Genomic DNA, 19,789 nt, shown 5'->3' with positions numbered 1-19,789 from the left:
AATTCTACAAATAAATCTGGTTATCTTCTTAAACTACCTCATTACAGAAATGCTAAATTATGTTTTAAGAAGTTCATATTGGATCATACAACATTACTTTGGGATCACATGGTAGAAAAAGGTCATAAAAAATATGGCCAAACATCACCATGGTATGAGAATGGCCAAGATTCTAAGTAATACAACAGCAACCTTTATGTCAAAAGGTAGGGGTGTCACAGTCAGCCATTCTCTATTTGGAATAAAAGAATTCTCCTTAAGTAGAGATAATTAGCTATTAAAAAAATGTCTGCCTCAAATTCTTCCCTTGTATATTAATTTATAAAAAAAAAAGACTCAGAAGTGGAATTTCTTAAAACATAGCCAATTAATTAAAAATCATGACTAATTTCAGAGAAAGGATGTCAAAATCAAGAATAGAGAAGCAAAAGAGAAAGTAAGATTGTAAAAGATTTTTCCAATTAAAAGTTTTCATAACATCCAAAAATCTATAATCACATGAATTCACTTCATAGGAAAAATTAACCAAGGAAACCATAATCTCTATTAAAAACAAAAACAACCTTAATTTTAAGCTGTCCAACTGGATTGACACATAGGTAAGTAAAAAATCAAGAATATCATCCTTGAAATACCCAATCTCTACATAACAGAGGAAATTAATATAGTGGAGTGGTATTCTTCTGTTCTAAAGAACATTCTTGCTTCTATTCTAAAATGTATACTATGCAATACTAAGTTTCATGACAATAACTGGAATGCTAATATAATAAGCAAGGCAAACCAATGATGTTGAATATTCATAATTTATACCTATTTTTATGTGGCCTATTCATCAAGGCTTATTATTACTGGAAACTGCAGAAGGGTTAGTTCTTTTTTACTTTTTTCCTTGGGGCAGGATTTCTTCTTTTGGCTATACACAAGACATTGCTTATTCATCAGCCTGCACTGTATAATTTACTACATAGTAGTTAAATGAAAAATGGCAAAAGTGGGGGCAGGAAGAGAGACTGAAACAATGAAATACACTCTATGGGACATGAACTATCTTTAAAAGTCAACTTAATGGGGTCTTGGGCTGGGGGTATAGCTCAATTGATAAGAGTGTTTGCCTCACATGCACAAGGTCCTGGGTTCAATCCCCAGCACCATCCAAAAAAGAAAAAAAAAAAAAATCCAAATGTGAATTCTACAACTTATACAGTTTCCTAACAATTGCTGAGTCAGTTAAGTCCTTTGTTTAAAGTCCACAAAATAAAATTCAACTCCAGTGTCAGTGATGTATTTGGTTCTCATTAATTACATTTTAGTTGTATAGAACAACAAGTGGGCACACAGCATTATGTATTAAAAATTAATGAATTGTTTCAAAGGTCATTACTAGATCTCTAATAGCTATTAAACTCCCCTTTTGGGGAATTTCAAATCATCGAAGTATGCTTCTATCAAGTTACTGGGCAAATGATATCTGGACACAGGGGAAAAAAAAGCAAAGGAACACATTAACAAGAACACTTTTAATAAGCCTAAGGATAATATATAACAAAGGGGAAAGACCAGATGCATAAAATTTTGGAGGACTTTAGAGATAATGCAACTCAGTGGTCTACAGTATGTGGGCGCCTAGAGTTTCTGCAAGGGCTCTGCAATTCCAATGCACATTACATTTTCTCTACGGAATTAATTATATTCACAGTTAATCCCACAATTCCATACCCATGCCAGAATTTAAAATTATAAGTACTTTTGCTTGAAAAGACTGAGAATTATTAGTCAGATTTTTCAATTATTTGGATGAGGAACCCAAGACTCAGAGGTAGAAAGAGACTTTCCAATATAACAGTTGATTAGCACAGCTATTACCCAAGTGCACTTAAACCTAAAATAGTGCCTTTTCTGCATTTCTTATATAATACACTATACCTTTAATCTGTACCTGGGTGGACAAGTTAAAACTTTCCTTTATTTTTCAGTTGCTAGTAACTCCCTCTGGTGTTTTTCCTAAGTGTCCAAGTAAGATCTCTGGTAATTAAGAATCTTTAGTGTTGGGGATCAAGAATCCTTTGATACTTGAGTACTGGTTATGCCTCACTGAACCAAAAACCTAGTAGTTAAAAAAGGTGAAACTAAAGATTATAGATGAAAAAAAAAATTTGAGCTAGTGTTTGTCACCCTTCAGTCCTCTTTCTTTGTGAAGAATCAGCTAACTAAAACCTACACGATTCCTTCCTTTCTCTAAACTTCTGTTGTAATTATAGTTTCATCTGGGAAAGGCAAACATTTACATATTCTCCAATGATCTTATGTGTAATGTGTCTCCCTAACTGGATAACAGTAAAGAATCAGATCTTAGATTTCAAAATATTTCCAACTTTGAGTAAGCATTCAACATAAAACTGTTTCTTCATAGGGTCAAGGAAGTAGAATTTTATAGAAGATTTAAAAACACACATAGAAGGTTCAATAATCTAGCATGGATGGAACACAGAAAAGATTAATTGTATCTTTTCTGAAAAATGGTTAAAGAAAGAAAATTCTTTTTTACCCTTTACATTTATTCTTGGCAAATAATGTTAGATAGTTATTCTCCTTTCACATATTCATCAGTGCATCATTTTAAAAAAGCAATTATTAATAATTAGTCTCTCAAAATAAGTAAGAAGTTATAGGCATAGTGCAAATTCCACAAGCTTTACCTCAACTACTCCCCCTAGCTTTAAGAAAACAAAACCAGCTGTTAATTTACAAAGCCAAACAAGGAGGATACTTTTTTGGGCGTATTTCCCTTATGTGGGAGAACACAGCACCAGGGTCAAAGAAATGGACTCTGAATTCCAATTTTGATTTGCCACTTACTCGCTGTGACATCCTTAACAAGTTCTATGAACTTTAATTTTCTTCCTTATTTGTTAAATGGGGAAATTATACATTTTGTAGGGTTTGTAGGAGGATTAAAGGAGAAAAAGCACATGAAGCACACAGCACATGCTAGTTACTTTAGTTCCTTGTTCTTCCCTCATTTGGCACTATTCTTTCTCTTCTGTGGTTTCTTTCTAAATCATATTCAATAAAGTGTCCCTCTCACTTTTTCCTTGCTAGTTTTCATTCTATCTCCCTATCCTTTTGTCACTCTCAAAATCTATCTTTTCCACCATACCTTTTAAAAACTGTCTTTTAAGTTGTTTCCAATATTTACCAGGGGGAGTGACTATTTTTATCTAACCTTACTGACTTCATTTAATCTATTCAATAAAACCTCTCCCTCAAAAAGCAAAGGAACTTGTAGAGGAAATAAGGCAAACTGGAGAAAGCATACTCCCTAAATAGATTAAGTTGAACAAAGCAATACTCTGCACTTACTTTTCCCAAGTATAATCCATAACCTCTCCTCATGGGCCTCTCTATCCACCTCAAGATGATTACACTCCTGCTTCAAAATGAAACAAAATCCCCTACATTCTGTACTCTAAACATCTGATTGTATCCAGGATGGATGAATGTACCATGCCCTGACTCTTACTTAAATCCTATATATACTCGGTCATCTCATAGTGACCCAAGTTGAAAAAGTCACTTTGGTTTTTAATATCTGGTTTGCCAGTGCTGAGCATATTTAAAAACTACATCCCCTCATTTATGAGCATGCTGCCTCAGGACTTCAAGATATGTTTTATGAAGAGAGAAGCTAGTAGGAAAGAGGATGAAACAGTCCTATAAGTTAAAATTCTTAACTTAGAATTTCGACCAATTTGGGTTTTAGCTATGACTTTGCTGGGAGTGAAGATAGCTGCTATCAAAGCACAAAGCTGAGCATATCCTCACTTCTTACCCTGTGCCTCCATGAATTTTTAATTTCTGACCTTGACTAACTATCAACAAGTTTTTTACTCTCTAATGTACCTTCTAGTATATAGCTCTGTTCCTCAGATAGCAAATCTGTTATACAAGTTCAGAGATATAACTGAGGAATTAACATTAAAAACCATGTTTCCTCAATAAACCAGAAGCTGCTAGTTAAGCCTCAAGAGCCTATGAAAAACACCAAAGTGGTATTATTCAGTCACCGATCTAAAGAGAGAACTTTGACTCAAGGTATAAATGAAATTTCAATTATATAAATATATTTATAAATATTTATACAATTATATACGTGTACATAAGCACTTACACAGACTTAGAAAAAAATGTTAAGAACATTAATTCAAAAGGACTCACTGAAGAATAACAGAATTTTCCATGATTTCCTTGAGGAGATACATAACTCATTCTTTAGGAAGGGTCCCTCAAAATCCAACCATTAAAAACCATAGTCTATAACTGTACACTAGCAACACACAGCTTTTTTTTTTTTCTTCTTTTTTTTTTTTTTTTAATCCCTTAGTTGCCAAGAAAGTGATCTTACAGTAAATGGGAACCTAAAAGGTCTCTGAGCAATAGCAATTTGCCATTTGTTCCTCAAGTAGAAGAATCAATTCAAACCCCAAATGACAAAACAGGTCATTCTATATAAATGGTTTTATAACCAGTTCTGATTTTGCCACGAGATTACTACTATCCTGTCAGAAGACTTTATATAAAGCTCAAAGGAAGAACTGAGCATATAGTGAAGCTGATAAGTAAACAGTATTATATAGATTCAAGATGCCTTTTTCTAAATAATACTGAAAGAAGTTTTCACTAACTAATATTTGAATGTGGCGTTTGTTGTCAGAAAAACACCACAACATCTGAAGATCACTGGCAACCCTCAGCATCCCTTACTAAAATGTTGTCTTTTAAAGAATTTAGCTTAAAGGTCTTCCTTTTGGAGACTTTCAGTTTTGATATCCTTTGAAAGAAAACTATGAGGAATTAAAGGCCGGTCAGTCACCAGAGCCTTTTTTACTCCAACCAGGGGTAAAAAAAAAAAAAAGAATCATTATTTATAACCAAAGGAACATGGTTAGCAACTCTCAGCTGCGTAGTTTTCTTTTACCCTGGGACATACCTAAGTATGCCTTAAGCACATAGGACAATCCATAACCACAAGGGTTACAATTACAAGCCATTGTACTGCATGATTATTGAATAGCTGCCTTCCTACAGATTGTTGTGGACCCAGACAATGGAGAAGCCAAAGGAACTAATATGCTGTACTAGCAAAAACGGCAAGCACCTTCCTATCCCGGTCACTACAATATGCTCACTAAATGTCCATTCTAGGACTAGCAAGATCAATATTACACAGTAGTAATGAAGAAAGCTGTCTCAGGCTAGGCCACTGAAAGCAACCCCATGCTACATATCCTAAACTGAACACTCATTTTTCTACTAACACGTATCATGGAAATAGCTCTTATAAATGGGAAAATGGGAATTCTTTGGGGGAAAAAAATTCAAATATGATCAGTAATAATTATGGTGCTTTTTCCATGTAAACAAAAGCTTGGATGTTTTGTTACGTGCTATTTCCTACATGAAGAACAACAACAACAACAACAAAAATTGGTTGAGAAGTTCTTCTTACTGCAAATGAGGGCTTACAAAAAAAGAAAGGTTGTTCTTATTCTGCATCCAGCCATTCTTTGTCAAAGAAGTCTCAGAAGTAGTTTCATTTGATCCCGAAAAAGTGCCGTGCAAGAGATCACTTATTGACACACACATTTCCTGCTGCCAGTACTAGGAGAGATTTATCCATACACTTCCATTTGGTCACCAGATTAGGTAAGAAAGAAAGGACATGGGAAAAAATAAGAGAATGGGGGAGGAAAAAAGTGGGGAGGGAGAAAGAGACTGATTACAGGTGAGAACAAGAAATAAAAGAGAAGGCAGGTGACTTATTTGCCAACTTTGACTCTATGGTCCTATGAGCCAAAATGCATACTTAGTGACACGGTATCTCACAGGAAAAGGGAAAAAAGGGGTAAGCTGAGAGAGGTCAGGCCATGGTGTTAATTTCTTTCCTGTACAAAGACAGTCTCTTGAGGACAAAGCCCTGCCTCTTGTAATGTAATATCATAGTCCAAATGAGAAAGTTTTCTTCGAGGGAAGTTGGTGAGAAGTTCAAAACGTTCATTTGGATATCCTTTAGACTGGACGTGCTTCACCAAAGCCTAAGAGAAACAGAGAAAAACAAACCTATGAGATGAAAATAAAAGGGAAAATGGCAAATGTCTGTAATCCTAGTGACTCAGGAGATTGAGGCAGGAGATCACAAGTTCAAGGCTGGCCTTAGCAACTTAGTGATACTCAAACTACAAAAGGACTGGGTAGATCATCCCTGAAAGTTCCAATTTTCAGGACCAAAAAACCCCAAAGAGAACAGCATTAATGAATTAAATATAAAATACTGCCCCCCCTCCATTTGCAGTACTAAATATTGAACCCAGGGACTTACTTCAATTTATTAATTTCTCTGATTCAACCAAATGCTTCTAATAGCTATACTTACTAGCAGTTTAGCTTGCTCTGGGAGAGTGATCTGTTCCCTTTTTCCATCTGGGTACCGCAACATCAGCTGTGCTTTTGGTCCTTAAGGGAAGAGTTTAAAAAAAAAAAAAAAATGAGTTTAAGATAGGAGATTAATTTAAATAAACAAGTGCCAATAGTAATATATAATATTCAAGCTTTAAGTAAGTATGTACTCTAACCCACCATTTACATCTATTCCCTCTACTACTCCATCAGATTTTTCGGGTGACATCTCCAAAATCTCTGGATCCACAGCTGGCAATCCCTGGTGATTTGTGGTTGTTCCAGGCTCAGTTCTAGCAGGGGGCTCAGTCAGTAGTCTTCTATTCTCTTCTTTTCTATGCCCCAAATCCTTGTGGGGAGACTTTCTGGATTTGGCAAGATTCTCTATCTCCTCTTCTTCATCAGAGCCACAAATGGATATGAACTCCTCACTGCCAGAAAAAAGTTCAGATTCAGATTCTTCATCTGAACGGCTATCCTGTTTTGCCTGTGTTGAATCGAAATGTGTTTCTTGCAAGGAGGCTCTGATGGCAGCTTCTAGCTGGCTGTCTTCACTTGCATCTATAAGGCTCTCCTGTGAGATGTAGTCATAAAACACAAGTGGAAAGAAAAATAGTTAAACCAAAAAAATAATCATGTCAAACAGAGTATTAAGAAAGATAACAGTCAACCTGCCATCATTATTTTCTAATGACTGTATCTCTTCCACTATAATTTAAGCTATTTGAGGACAAGAACTTTGTCTTACAAAGTCAAACTGGAATGTACATTTAGAAAAGTAAAACCTATCATAGCACTTAGCACACTGATGTTTCAAACAGATTATTTTTGCCATCAAAATAAACAAAACCAAGAAAACAGTTTATAGCGACAAGAACTAAAGTTTTAAATATAAAACCCAAACACCATTCTTTGCCCTCCCACCCACTTGGTAGTGGGGGGGTTGAACACATGGGCATTCTACAGCTGAGCTATACCCCTAGTCCTTTTTATGTTTTGAGACATGACCTTGATAAGTTGCTCACCTTGCCTTATTAATATTAACCTCCAGTTGCTGGGATTACAGGCATGTACCACCATGCATGCCAAAACACCATTCTTTAAAAATGACTAAATAATAGAAAAAGATGTATTTCTTGTTCACCATTATATTCTTCAATTAGCACTAATTTTTAACATTCAACACAAAATGTCATACAAAACTAGGGGAACATAACAAAATTCTCCCAAGGTTAATTATAATAAAAGTTTTCATTATGATAAGAAAAATGCAAATTTTGAGTTTTCCCCTTGGTAAAGTTCTTGGGTCAGATTTCACTGAATAATAAGGGCTGGAGTTGTGGCTCAGTGGTAGAACATTCGTCAAGCATGTGTGAGGCACTGGGTTTGATTCTCAGCATCACATATAAATAAATGAATAAAATAAAAGTCCATCGACTAAAAATATTTTTTAAAAAAAGAAAGAAAAGACTTCACTGAACAAAGTATGTTATAAAGTACAGACTGCTAGAGTAAAACTTATTAAGATCTGCACTCAAACACACCACAGAGAAAAAAAATTTGTAAGATCAAGTTCAACACTGGCTATCTCATCATTGAAAAATTACTGTTAATTTTAAGGTATGCTAAGTGGTATTATAATGGTTTTTGAAAATGATCTTTTTTAAAATTAAAAATACTCAGCACCACATAAAAATAAATAGATAAATAAATAAGTGCATTGTGCCTATCTATGACTAAAAGAAAAAGCCTCACACATGCGAGGCACTGGATTGGATCCTCAGCACCACATTAAAAAAATAAATATATTGTGTCCATGTATAACTAAAAAAAAATATATTTTAAAAAAAGAGCCTTTGTCAAGATACATGCCAAATATTAATGAACAAAACAATAAATTCTGAGATTTGCTTCAAAGTAATGCAGATATAGTGGAATACAGGTTAAAGAAAACTGACCACCTATTATTACAGAAATTAACTAATAGATATCTACAGTCTCATAAATCCTTTCAGTTTCTGAATATTCTTTAATTTTTCCACAATAAAAAAGTAAAAAATTTATGTGTTGCTGATAAAAATAAAAAAGAACCTCATTTTGATTTCCACTATCTGTCACATGATAAAAAATTAAGGGAAAATCTCAAACAACATCAATTTATCACCTTCCAAAAGCAGAAAGATGTACCACATGACATTCAATAGCTTAGGTAGAATGCAGATTTATAATAATAATATTTTACAGCATGTAGATTAATTTTAAAGATTGTAGCCACAACAGACTAGTACAACAGACACTCCTCTGATTTTTTACTTATATGTTTATAAAACAAAACATGTCCAGCATTTGGGCACAGTGTAGGAGGACTGAAGTTTGAGGCCAGCCTCAGCAACTTGGTGAGACCCTGTTTCAAAAAAAATAAAAATTAAAAAAAATGGGGATGAAGCTCAGAGGTAAAGCAGCCCTAGTTCAATTGCCAGCACCACCACTGAAAGAAAAGAAAACATGTCCGCTAAGAAATTCCATTTACTAGTTAAGCTAGAAAAAATTATGGTATGTGAGCTAAAGCAGTAAATTTCCACTTAAAAAAAAAAACCAAAACAAAATAAACAAACTGACAACTTAGAAAAAGAAAGCAATATTAATCCCAAACAAAGTAGAAGAGGGGAGAGGCAGAAAAGGACAAAAAACTAATGCATGATCTAGATAACAGAAACATAATAGGTAAATAAAAATAAGTGAAACTTGGGCTGGGGATGTGGCTCAAGCGGTAACGCGCTCGCCTGGCATGCGGGCGGCCCGGGTTCGATCCTCAGCACCACATACAAAAAAAAACAAAGATGTTGTGTCCGCCGAGAACTAATATATATATATATATATATATATATATATATAAAAATTCTCTCTCTCTTTAAAAAAAAATAAATAAGTGAAACCAAAATCTGGCTCATTAAGACCAATAAAACTATTAAGCATTCAGTTAGACTATCAGGAAAAAAAGAAAACCAACAAATTACCAATAACAGGATTAGAGGGGATAACTATAGTCATTAAAGGAATAACAGGGAATATAATGAATTTTGTCAACATATTTAACCTCTCAGATAAAATGGACAGATCCCTAGAAACACACACCTACTAAAGCTCATTCAAAAACAAATGAATATCCAAATAATACTATATCTAATAATAAAATTGAATTTGTAGTTTAAAACTTCCCATAGAGAAAAACTCTTTACACCCAGGTGGAAATGTTACCAAACATTAATGAATAAATAATAACAATTCTACACATACTCTTATAGAAAACAGAAGACATGGACACACTTTCCAATTTATTGTGAAGTCAGCATTAATTGAATACCCAAACCAGACAAAGACATGTTACAAGTTGTTACAAGGAAGACAGAACAACAACAACAAAAACCTCAAAAGCACCCTCGGCCCATGCGCACGCCAAAAAAAAACAAGAAAGAAAACCTCACAACAGCTGGGCTTGGTGACACACATAATCCCAAGGTACTCAGGAGGGTGAGGCAGGAGAATTCTAAGTTTCTGGCCAGCCTGGGCAGCTTGGAGTCCCTGTATCAAAATCCAAGATTTAAAAAGCGGGGGAGAAGGGAGGTAGGGATGTAATGCAGTGGTACTGCACTTGCAAAGCATGTGTGAGACCCTGGGTTCCATCTCTGGTCAATACACTAAATAAATAGATAAATTTCAACAATATATTAAAAAGTAATGGATCATAATCAAATGGATTTTAGGTCAAGAATGCATGGTTGGTTTAATGTTAAAAATATCAATCAATGGAATTCACTAAAAGAAAACCACGACAGTCTTAACAGATGTTATAAAAAAAAAAAATGACAAATCCACTGACAATAAAAATCCTGCAAGCCAGGAACAGAAGGAAACTTCCTCACCTGATAAATATAATGTTAACACAAAACTGTGTGGTAAAACACTGAATGCATTTGTGGCTGGGGTTGTGGCTCAGTGGAAGAGCACTTGCCTAGCAAGTGTGAGGCAGTGAATTCAATTCTCAGCACTGCATATAAATAAATAAATAAATAATAAAGGTCCATTGACAATTAAAAAAAAAAAAACAAACCTGAATGCTTTCACCCGAACACCAGAAACAAAGTAAGAGTGTCTCATGTCTCATCTCACTACTCTACGAAACATTGTAAGGCAGATTTTAGCAAGTTTAACAAGGCATAAAAAGCAAATAAAAGGCCTAAGGATTAGAAAAGAAGAAATAAAAGTCTTTAGTTGCTCACAAAATGACTTAAGACATAAGAAAGTCTAAGGAAACTACAAAAGTGCTACTAGAATTAGTTTAGTAAGGCTGCAGGCTACAAGGTCAATATGTAAGAACTCAAAAACACTGCTGAGAAAAACTTAAAAAACAAGTAAACGAGATATATTCCATGTACACTGATCTGAAGATTCAATTGTTAAGATGTCAATTCTCCTCAAAATTCTCCACAGAGCCAACACATTTCCAAACAAAATCCCAGCAGCTTCAGCTTTTTTTTTTTTTTAAATAGAAAGTAACAAGCAGTTCTAAAACTTATATGGAAATGCAAAGAACCTGAAATAATGAAAACAATTTTAAAGAATAAAGTGGGACATTTCATACCATATGATTTCAAGACTTCATTACAAAGATACATTAATTAAAATACTGAAATATTGGTATAAAAGACATTATTAATCACTAGAATTGATTTGAATACATCAACAGTCTCACACATACAAGATCAATTTATTTTATTTGTTTTTGTACCTGGGAATGAAATCAGGGGCACTCAACCCCTATGCAACATCCCCGGCCCTATTTTGTACTTTATATTTACAGACAGGGTCTCACTGAGTTGCTTAGTGTCAAAAAATGGTTTTGAACCTGTGATTCTCCTGTCCCAGCCTCCTGAGTTGCCGGGATTAGAAGCATGTGCCACCATACCTGGCTAAATTTCTTTCTGACAAAGGTACAAAGGCAAATTCAATGGGGGGAAGGGAAATTCCTTTCAACAGATAATATTGAAACTAAGGCATAACCAAATACACACACACACATACACACACCCCCCCCAAAAAAAAAAAAACCCATAAAAATCCAACTCAACCACAGATTAACATCATATATAAAAATTAATTCACCAGTCTTCTTACTATTCATTGCACAGTTGTTGAACCTGCTTCAGTAAACAAAAAGAAATTCATGACTACTTACTGTTTTAATGTCCAAAATATCTGCTAATGTAAAATCATTCAGAATAAAAAAGGAGGTCTTGGGATTATATGTGCATAATAGTATAAATACAATGAGGGATGTGTGAGTGGCAATAGGCTAGACAGTAGTATTATAAATAATGTGCTACAAGGAAAGGTACTGGAGAATGAGATTCACCAAGTTATGTTATGTGCATATATGAATATGCCATAAGGAATTCTGTTCTTACGTATCATTATAATTCACCAGTAAAAATAAATGAATTGATTTTAAGAAAAATCAATACAAAATGTGTCATAGACTCAAGAACTAAAAGTATTTTTTAAGGAAAAATATAGCAAGGCAAGGCATGGTGGTGCATGCCGGTAATCCCAGCAACTCAGGAGGTTGAGGCACGAGACCACCAGTTTGAGGTCAGTCTAAGCAACTTAGCAAGACTCTGTCTCAAAATGAAAAATAAAAGAGGCTGGGGATGTGCCTCAAGGGTTAAGCACCCTTCAGTTCAATCCCCAGTTTCAAAAAGAGAGAAAGAGAGAGAGAGAGAAAATCGACAAATTGGATTTCATCAGAACTTTATAATTTTGCTCTTCAAATACACTGTATAAAAATGAAAACAAGCATCAACTGGGAGAAAATATCCGCAAACCATTTATCCAAAAGAGGCCTTATATTTAGAATATAAAGGACCTCTTACAATTCAATATTAAAGAGACAACAAACAAAAAAGAGCCAGAGATCTGAATAAACATTTCACTGAAATACATAGAGCAAAAAAGCACATGAAAAGAGGGTCAACATTAAAACTTGTCCAACTATAAACCTTATATTCAATTTTACTGCACAATTTTATGTCAATAAAGCTATACAATTTAAAAAATAAACTTGAGGTGAATTTATCACACACAAAGAAAAGCAAACTTGTGCCCACGTGACATGTAACAGCTTGGACTAACTACAGATGACATTGTAAACCACATAGGTTAGTTTCCTATCTCATATCTATTTTCCTCTGCCTCTTTATTAATAGCACCTCGATTGTGTTTGTGTAAGAAAATGTGCCAGCTAAAATACACAGGACTCTTATCTGTGACTATTTACCTTTGTAATAAGATGATATCCCTTCCTCCTCATCCATGCTTGCAATACTGATATGAGACCTATCAGTGAAGTATCTCTTCGTTGACCACAAGAACAAACGACAAGACTAAAGATGGAAGATCAGGAAAAAAAAGAGGAGGAACCTGGTTCCTAGATGGCACCCCCAGAATTCAAAACACAGACTGCTTATCTGGACTTTTTGCTGAGATAAATAAGCATCTTCCTTGTTTAAATTTTTATTTGTTGGTGTTTCTTTTATATGAAGTTGAAATAAATTTTGTAGAGTTCAGAATTTGGTATCAAAAGTAAGGTCTGAGGTACCAGACACCCAAATCCATTCCTATGTATATATTGCTCCAATTTTATGGTCCAGACTTTCCCACTAAATGCTTTTAACTTTTAAAAAAAAAATTTTGTAGTTGTAGATGTAAGAATACCTTTGTTTATTTTTATGTGGTGCTGAGGATGGAACCCAGTGCCTCACTCATGCTAGGCAAGCACTCTACCACTGAGCCCCAGCCCCAACTTTTTTTTTTTTTTGATAGTGCTAGAGATGGATCCAGGACCTTGTGCATATGTGCATGCAAAGCAAGATCTCTATCAATTATTGCTTGAACTCTTTAAAGTGAGGTTGTAAATTCAGTTTATGTCATAATCCAATAGCTCACAGGCTCAGGTTCTGGTTTGTCCAACATCAGCCTTAAGAATGCAAAAAATAAGAAAACTCTCTCAAGGAAATTAAAGAAACACTGGGTTGTTGTTGTTTTTTTTTTGGTTTTGTTTCCTTAAAAAAACCAATGTTATTCCCTAAGGCTTTTCCTTAAACAGGTACTTCATTCTGGGTAATAACTTATACAACTTATATCACTACTTGATGTGGACTGCCAAAGTCACATGCACTAATAAAACTATTTTTATCTTTACTATCAGCAAACCCATACAGCTACTACAAACAATGTGAGATGGCCTATCTTTGAGGTCTACTACTTGCAACTAATCAGGATACCAATTATCAAAGAAGTCTGCCTACTAATAGCAGATTATAGAAAATAAATATAGAAACAATCTGAAAGAGTCAGAGAGACAGGCCCTAAAACTATATACCATGAGGTGTTCCAGCAAAAACACATGTACACTGTTACTTCGATTTGGATACTAGAAGCCCTCACAGTGCTGTTCCTGAGGAAGAGGATGCCTCCACTACCAGACCTACCACGTCAGTCCTCCTGCTCTATATATTTACACTGTTTACTTCTAAATCAAGATCTTAGGAGATCTTAAGTGATATGTCTACACCACAGCTATACCCAGAGAGCAGGAATATGAGTCTTATGACTTCACTGAGAAGATGGAGTCCTTATGTGGAAAATTATAGAAATAAAAAGGTGGGTATCTAAGATTAGTAGAGCCACAAATGATAACTGTTGGCTTTTACATTATCATTATTACTATCTTAACATCAAATATTTTACATAAGATGCTTATGTACAATTATATCACCACTTCTTACTCATACTTACTGATCGGGAACATTTTTTGGGGGGACTGCTAGAAAGTCCATCCAACTGCCCATGTTCACCCAAAAATCCCGTGACTTGGTCCAAGAAAGACGATACATCTAATTGGTGCCACTCTACTAGCTTCTGACCTAAAGATTAAAAATTAGGATATATAAACATAAAAAAAAACCAAAACTTTTTCGGAACATTCTCATGATGTAGTTCTTTTGGCATATGCATAATTAAACATACATCCATCCTTCACTAGCTTAACCTAAAGCCTACATAAATGATAACCACCTGACAGATTCCCATCCATCATGATAAAGCAACTATCTTATCACTTATTGCCATTTTGGAAGAAGAAATTAAAACAAAGCAGTGTCTAAATAAAACACAACCAATAATAAAAGCAAGTTGGGTACAGTGGTGCACACCCTGTAATCGCAGCTACTCAGAAGGCTGGCCAGGAGGATCACAAATTTAAGGCTAGCCTGGGAATAGAGTAAAACCCTGTCCCAAAACATTTTTAAAAAATAAAACAAAACCAGCTTCACCCTGTGTTTCTCTGGTGCAATTATAACCAGTTATCTGAAAAATCTTAATATTTTAGTATTAAAAAACTTAGGAGGCTGGGCACAGTGGTACATGCCTTTGGGTGCATGCCGGTTGGGAGGCTGAGGCAACTGCAAATTTAAGACCAGCTTCAGCAACTTAGCAAGACCCTAAGTAATTTAGCAAGGTCCTATCTCAAAATAAAAAATAAAAGGACTCGGGAAGTGGTTCAGTGCTTAAATGCCCCTAGTGTCAATCCCTAGTACCAAAAAAGAAAACGAAACAAAACAAAGAAAAACAAACACAAAATAGCGAAACCTAAGGGGACCCTTTATAAAATGAACATATCAGTTATTCTCTGAAAGAAAAGAACTGCACAAATATAAAATATTACCATCTCTCAAGCTGCCAGAAATGGATTCCTTAAATACACATCAATAGACATTTAAATAATTATAAAGTGAATGAACAAGAAACCTTCAGCTAAATTATCATAGTTCCAATACCAGATCCAGTTAAATATTAAAGATTAATCATCTAGGTAAATGCAAAATAAATGATAGGTTAAAGGCTGTAGACTGTTATAAATCTTACCTGTCCGTGGGTCCAAGATGGAAACATAGGGGAAATCCCCTAGTTTATAGAACTGTATGTATCTCTGACCTTCCTCACTGTCATGATAAACCTGTTAAATCATCGATATATAAAAAAAGGTCAGCTTCTTAAAAAAAGTATCGACTATCATCTCGTTATACACCAATAGCAATTAATTTTTCAAATATACCCTTGGTGTCATGCGTTAGGATCTCATTCTCATGTTAAAGAAAAAAAATGAAGGTCATATAATGACTCCCTCAACTTCCTGCCCTCAGACCCACCTGGAAATCCATTTTCTTCCTGGTTCAGAAGTATTGCTCTTCCCTATTCAAGTATCTGTCCACCTCTCTCATTCCTGACCCTCAACTATAGATATCCTAATATATCACAACATATTAATATTAGCTTGAGAGTCTAGCATAATGCTAGGCAACAAAATGTTCAATCAATATTTGCTGAAAAAAATAAATCTTGCCATTAAAAATCATCATGTTGAATTTAGGCACCTATAACACATGAGCAGGCAAATTAATAACTTTAACATATCTTATAATAGGAAAAACTAAGTTCATTCAAAAGTTATCACCTAACCTTAGCTGGATAATTCTTTTTTTTTTTTTTTTTTAGTTGTAGATGGACAAACAGTATCTTTGTTTATTAATTTATTATTATTTTTTAATGTGATGCTGAGGCTTGAACCCAGTGCCTCACCTGTGTGAGGCAAGCATTATACCACTGAACTATAGCTCCAGCTCTTAGCTGGATAATTTTATATAAAAAGAAACTAGAGGGTGGAGCTGGAGCTGAGTGGCAGAGTGCTTGACTAGCATGTGTGAGGCACTGGGTCGGATCCTTAGCACTGTATAAAAATTAACAAATAAGTAATTATAAGAAAGAAAGAAAGGAAGGAAGGAAGGAAAGAAAGAAAGAAAGAAACTACAGCTGAATGTGGTGGCGCATGCAAAGAAAAAAAACTATAGAGTCAAGAATACTAAGTGGTATGTCTAGGGATATAAAGTTAGTATATCAGGGATCAGGATGAAGGCATATATATATAGCTTAGGGTTATGCACAAGATCCTGTGTTCAATCCCTAGCCAGAGACAGAGAGAGAAAGAAAGTGAGCTCGTGCACGCGCGCCAAATATAACAGAAACAGGATGTGAAAAGAGAGAGAGAGAGAGTGAGCGAGCACTGGCCCCACATAACATAGACAGAATGAAGGCCAAACTAAAAATCCAAGTCTTACTCAAATGTTTTCCCATTACTTCAAAGTCATCTTAGTCAAATGTTTTCCCATTACTTCAAATTATACACAAGCCACTAGTCACTAGCCCCAAATAGCTCTCCGAAGAACTTGAAATTGGCTAGTCCAAACTGAGATGGCCTAAGTATGGAAACAGACACCATATCTTGAAGATTTAACACACACACAAAGCAAAACATCCCATTGATATTTTTATATTTGTTATATGATAAATATATCAATTTAAACAAAATATATTATTAAATTAATTTCACCCTTTTCTTCTTTCTTTTCTTTTCTTTTTTTTTGGTATAGAGGATTAAACTCAGGGGCACTTGACCACTGAGCCACACCCCCAGCCCTATTTTATATTTTACTCAGAGACAGGAGACAGGAGATAGGGTCTCACTCAGTTGCTTAGCACCTTCCTTGCCTGTTGCTAAGGCTGGCTTTGAACTCAAACAATCCTCCTGTCTCAGCCTCCTGAGCCGCTGGGATTACAGAAGTGAGCCACTGTGCTCGGCCACAGCACACTCATTTCTTTTAATATAGCTAATAGAAAGCTTAAAATTATGTAAGTGGCTTACATTATAGTCCTACTGAACAGTACAGTAGCTGTACATTCACTCTATCAAGATGCTTCTGGGATGAGTGTTGGTTTATAAGAACTCTTTCCTTTGGGAGTTCTCCATTGCTGTCCTTTCACTTGCCTTTACTATTTCAGCCATTATGGGTGGTCTATATGTCAAGTTTTAACTCAGTTTTCCCAATTTAACACCTAATCCCTCCTCCCCTAAATACCACACTATAGAAATTAAATACCACAACAATTCTTCAACTTCAAAATTCAATAAACTCTTCTCACCTGCCAGAAAATGAAATGCTCCCGGATAATATTCTTCACAGCTTCATTGCTCCATACATCTCGGTTGAGACATTGGCATGCAAAATCTTGTACATTTTGAATATTTATCATCAGCCACTTATTCTGCATCTGGCCACACTCTTTGGCCTGTAAGAGAAAATTATACAACATTTGTTAAAAACAGTTTCTACTTGGTGAGTGATTTGTTTCAGAATTCAGAAGCTGTCCTTTCAATATAAATATTAAGCTCTTTATATCAGGAGTTTTCAGTGTTTATACATTATTTACGATTACTTTCCATATAGGTACATAACTACACTATCCATTTCAAACATTTCTCAAATTTAAAATAAACTATTTTCTTTTTAACCCACTGTCACAATGAATTTAAAAAATGTTTAAATATATTTATACCAGAAAAGAATTCTATAAACTTAAGATCAACAATTCACAAATTGTATTCTCTTCCAATCCCTGTCAACAAATATACCTCTCCTTTTTAACTGGAGTGTGTATATTACTTTATGCTGTTTAATCTTCATCATAATTTTCTATAATACTTCCAAATATCATATTCATTACATTTATTAGGCATATTCTATCTTGTAGAATCACCCTAGATGTTTTAATAAAAGCTACTGAGCACTATTACCTCTTAAGAGTTGTTTTCCTAAAAGACTGAGAATAATCTCCACATGATCCCTTAATTTATAGCACAAATCATGAGTGTGAACTTTTTGTTTCATAAAGACTCTGAAATGTTGTTAAATGTGAAATGAATGGTACAAAAGCAAATGAGAAAATGCAGTCTCAAAGAAATCTTTGCACAGGAATAATGACAAGAAAGTCATATTTTTTGTATTTTTCTGGAACAATATTCTTTTCCCTATCAGTTTGTCATGGAATCAATAAATTCTGTATAATAGTAATCAAAGAACACGCATCATTCTGAGGAGTATCAGAAAATGTAAGACTATTTTCTGTTTTAAAATGGTTTACACAATTTTAATAAAGCTCTTTTTTGTGTGCATGAATTCCCCAGAGATAATTCTTTTCTAATATTTGCTTACTGATTCCACAGGTGAAAAGTCACATTATAAAAAGAAGTACTCCTGTACTCAGCCAGCAAACTATCTTTACTGGTGAAAGTTTTATTTTAAAGCATATAAATATAATAAGACAACTCCTTGCTCTTTGAAGGCAATTTTGTTCCATTTAATTCTTTATCTACTTGCAAAGATTTAATAAGTGATTTAAAAAGGAGTAATTAAACTGCCTTATCTAAAGAAAAAGTATTAAAAGAAAAAAAGTCCCAGATTTTTAGAGACTAAAGAATATATATTGTTGTAATAGTAAATTTATGTAAGATTGCCCACAACTACAACACTGACAAGAAAAAATAAATATATAAAGCTGAAAATGAATAAAGTTCTAGAGTTAAAAACGATGATGAGGGGCTGGGGATGTGGCTCAAGCGGTAGCACGCTCCCCTGGCATGAGTGCAGCCCGGGTTCAATCCTCAGCACCACATACAAAAGATGTTGTGTCCACCGAAAACTAAAAAATAAATATTGAAATTCTCTCTCTCTCTCTCTCTTAAAAAACCAAACAAACAAAAAAATGATGATGAGTCATTTACTTTGTTTTTTAAAATTTGTTTATTGACATTCATGCTTTTATTAATTCAGATTCAGCCATTCAATAAATACTAAATATCTACCAGTTTTCAGGTAGAGTTATAGATCCTGAAGTTATAGCAGTTACCAAACACAAAAATCCATTCCCTCACAAATCTTACATTAGAGAAGAAACCTTATACCAGCAAAAGAAATTTGAAGTTGATAGTATTATCCACACTGAAGATAAAGGTAACAATACTGCTAGAAGAAAGGATCCAAATATGACACGACTTCCAGATAGAGCAACAATATTAGGAGAAATAAAAAAGAGTCCTGAATAATTCTAGAGATTATACAACATGGATACAATTATTAATTTTGCATTATACACTGAATATTGGCTGAGAGTAGATTTTGGAAGCTCTTACCATGAGCGGGGGTAACTACGAAAGGTGATGGACAGATTAATTTGCTTGACTGTAAGTAATCACTTCACTATGTACAGCAAAACAGCATGCTGCACATTTTAAATATATACAATTAAATAAGAGGAAGATAAAGTCTTACATAATTTCACTAAGTATACCAATTACACAAGTTAAGGACTGGAGGTGGGAGTA

The 19,789-nt window shown here is 34.5% G+C and overlaps 1 protein-coding gene across 1 annotated transcript in view; it reads right to left on the bottom strand.

Annotated features, from left to right (window-relative positions):
* Positions 1 to 1,505: 1,505 nt before the first annotated feature.
* Ubxn7 (UBX domain protein 7) overlaps positions 1,506 to 19,789 on the bottom strand; it is a 53,781-nt gene continuing 35,497 nt past the window's right edge. Inside the window, exons 6-11 of the mRNA XM_027935938.2 lie at positions 17,551 to 17,697; positions 15,439 to 15,529; positions 14,311 to 14,438; positions 6,637 to 7,030; positions 6,434 to 6,513; positions 1,506 to 6,095 (exon numbers count right to left, since the gene is read on the bottom strand). Of these exons, the coding sequence (XP_027791739.1) occupies positions 5,934 to 6,095; positions 6,434 to 6,513; positions 6,637 to 7,030; positions 14,311 to 14,438; positions 15,439 to 15,529; positions 17,551 to 17,697 (1,002 nt within the window). The 3' untranslated portion in view covers positions 1,506 to 5,933. The remainder of the gene's footprint in view (positions 6,096 to 6,433; positions 6,514 to 6,636; positions 7,031 to 14,310; positions 14,439 to 15,438; positions 15,530 to 17,550; positions 17,698 to 19,789) is intronic.

The sequence above is a fragment of the Marmota flaviventris genome, chromosome 8, assembly GCF_047511675.1.
Source record: "Marmota flaviventris isolate mMarFla1 chromosome 8, mMarFla1.hap1, whole genome shotgun sequence".
Taxonomy (NCBI): domain Eukaryota; kingdom Metazoa; phylum Chordata; class Mammalia; order Rodentia; family Sciuridae; genus Marmota; species Marmota flaviventris.
The sequence above is the reverse complement of the archived record's forward strand: the minus strand, read 5'-3'. Positions and strand labels throughout refer to the sequence as shown.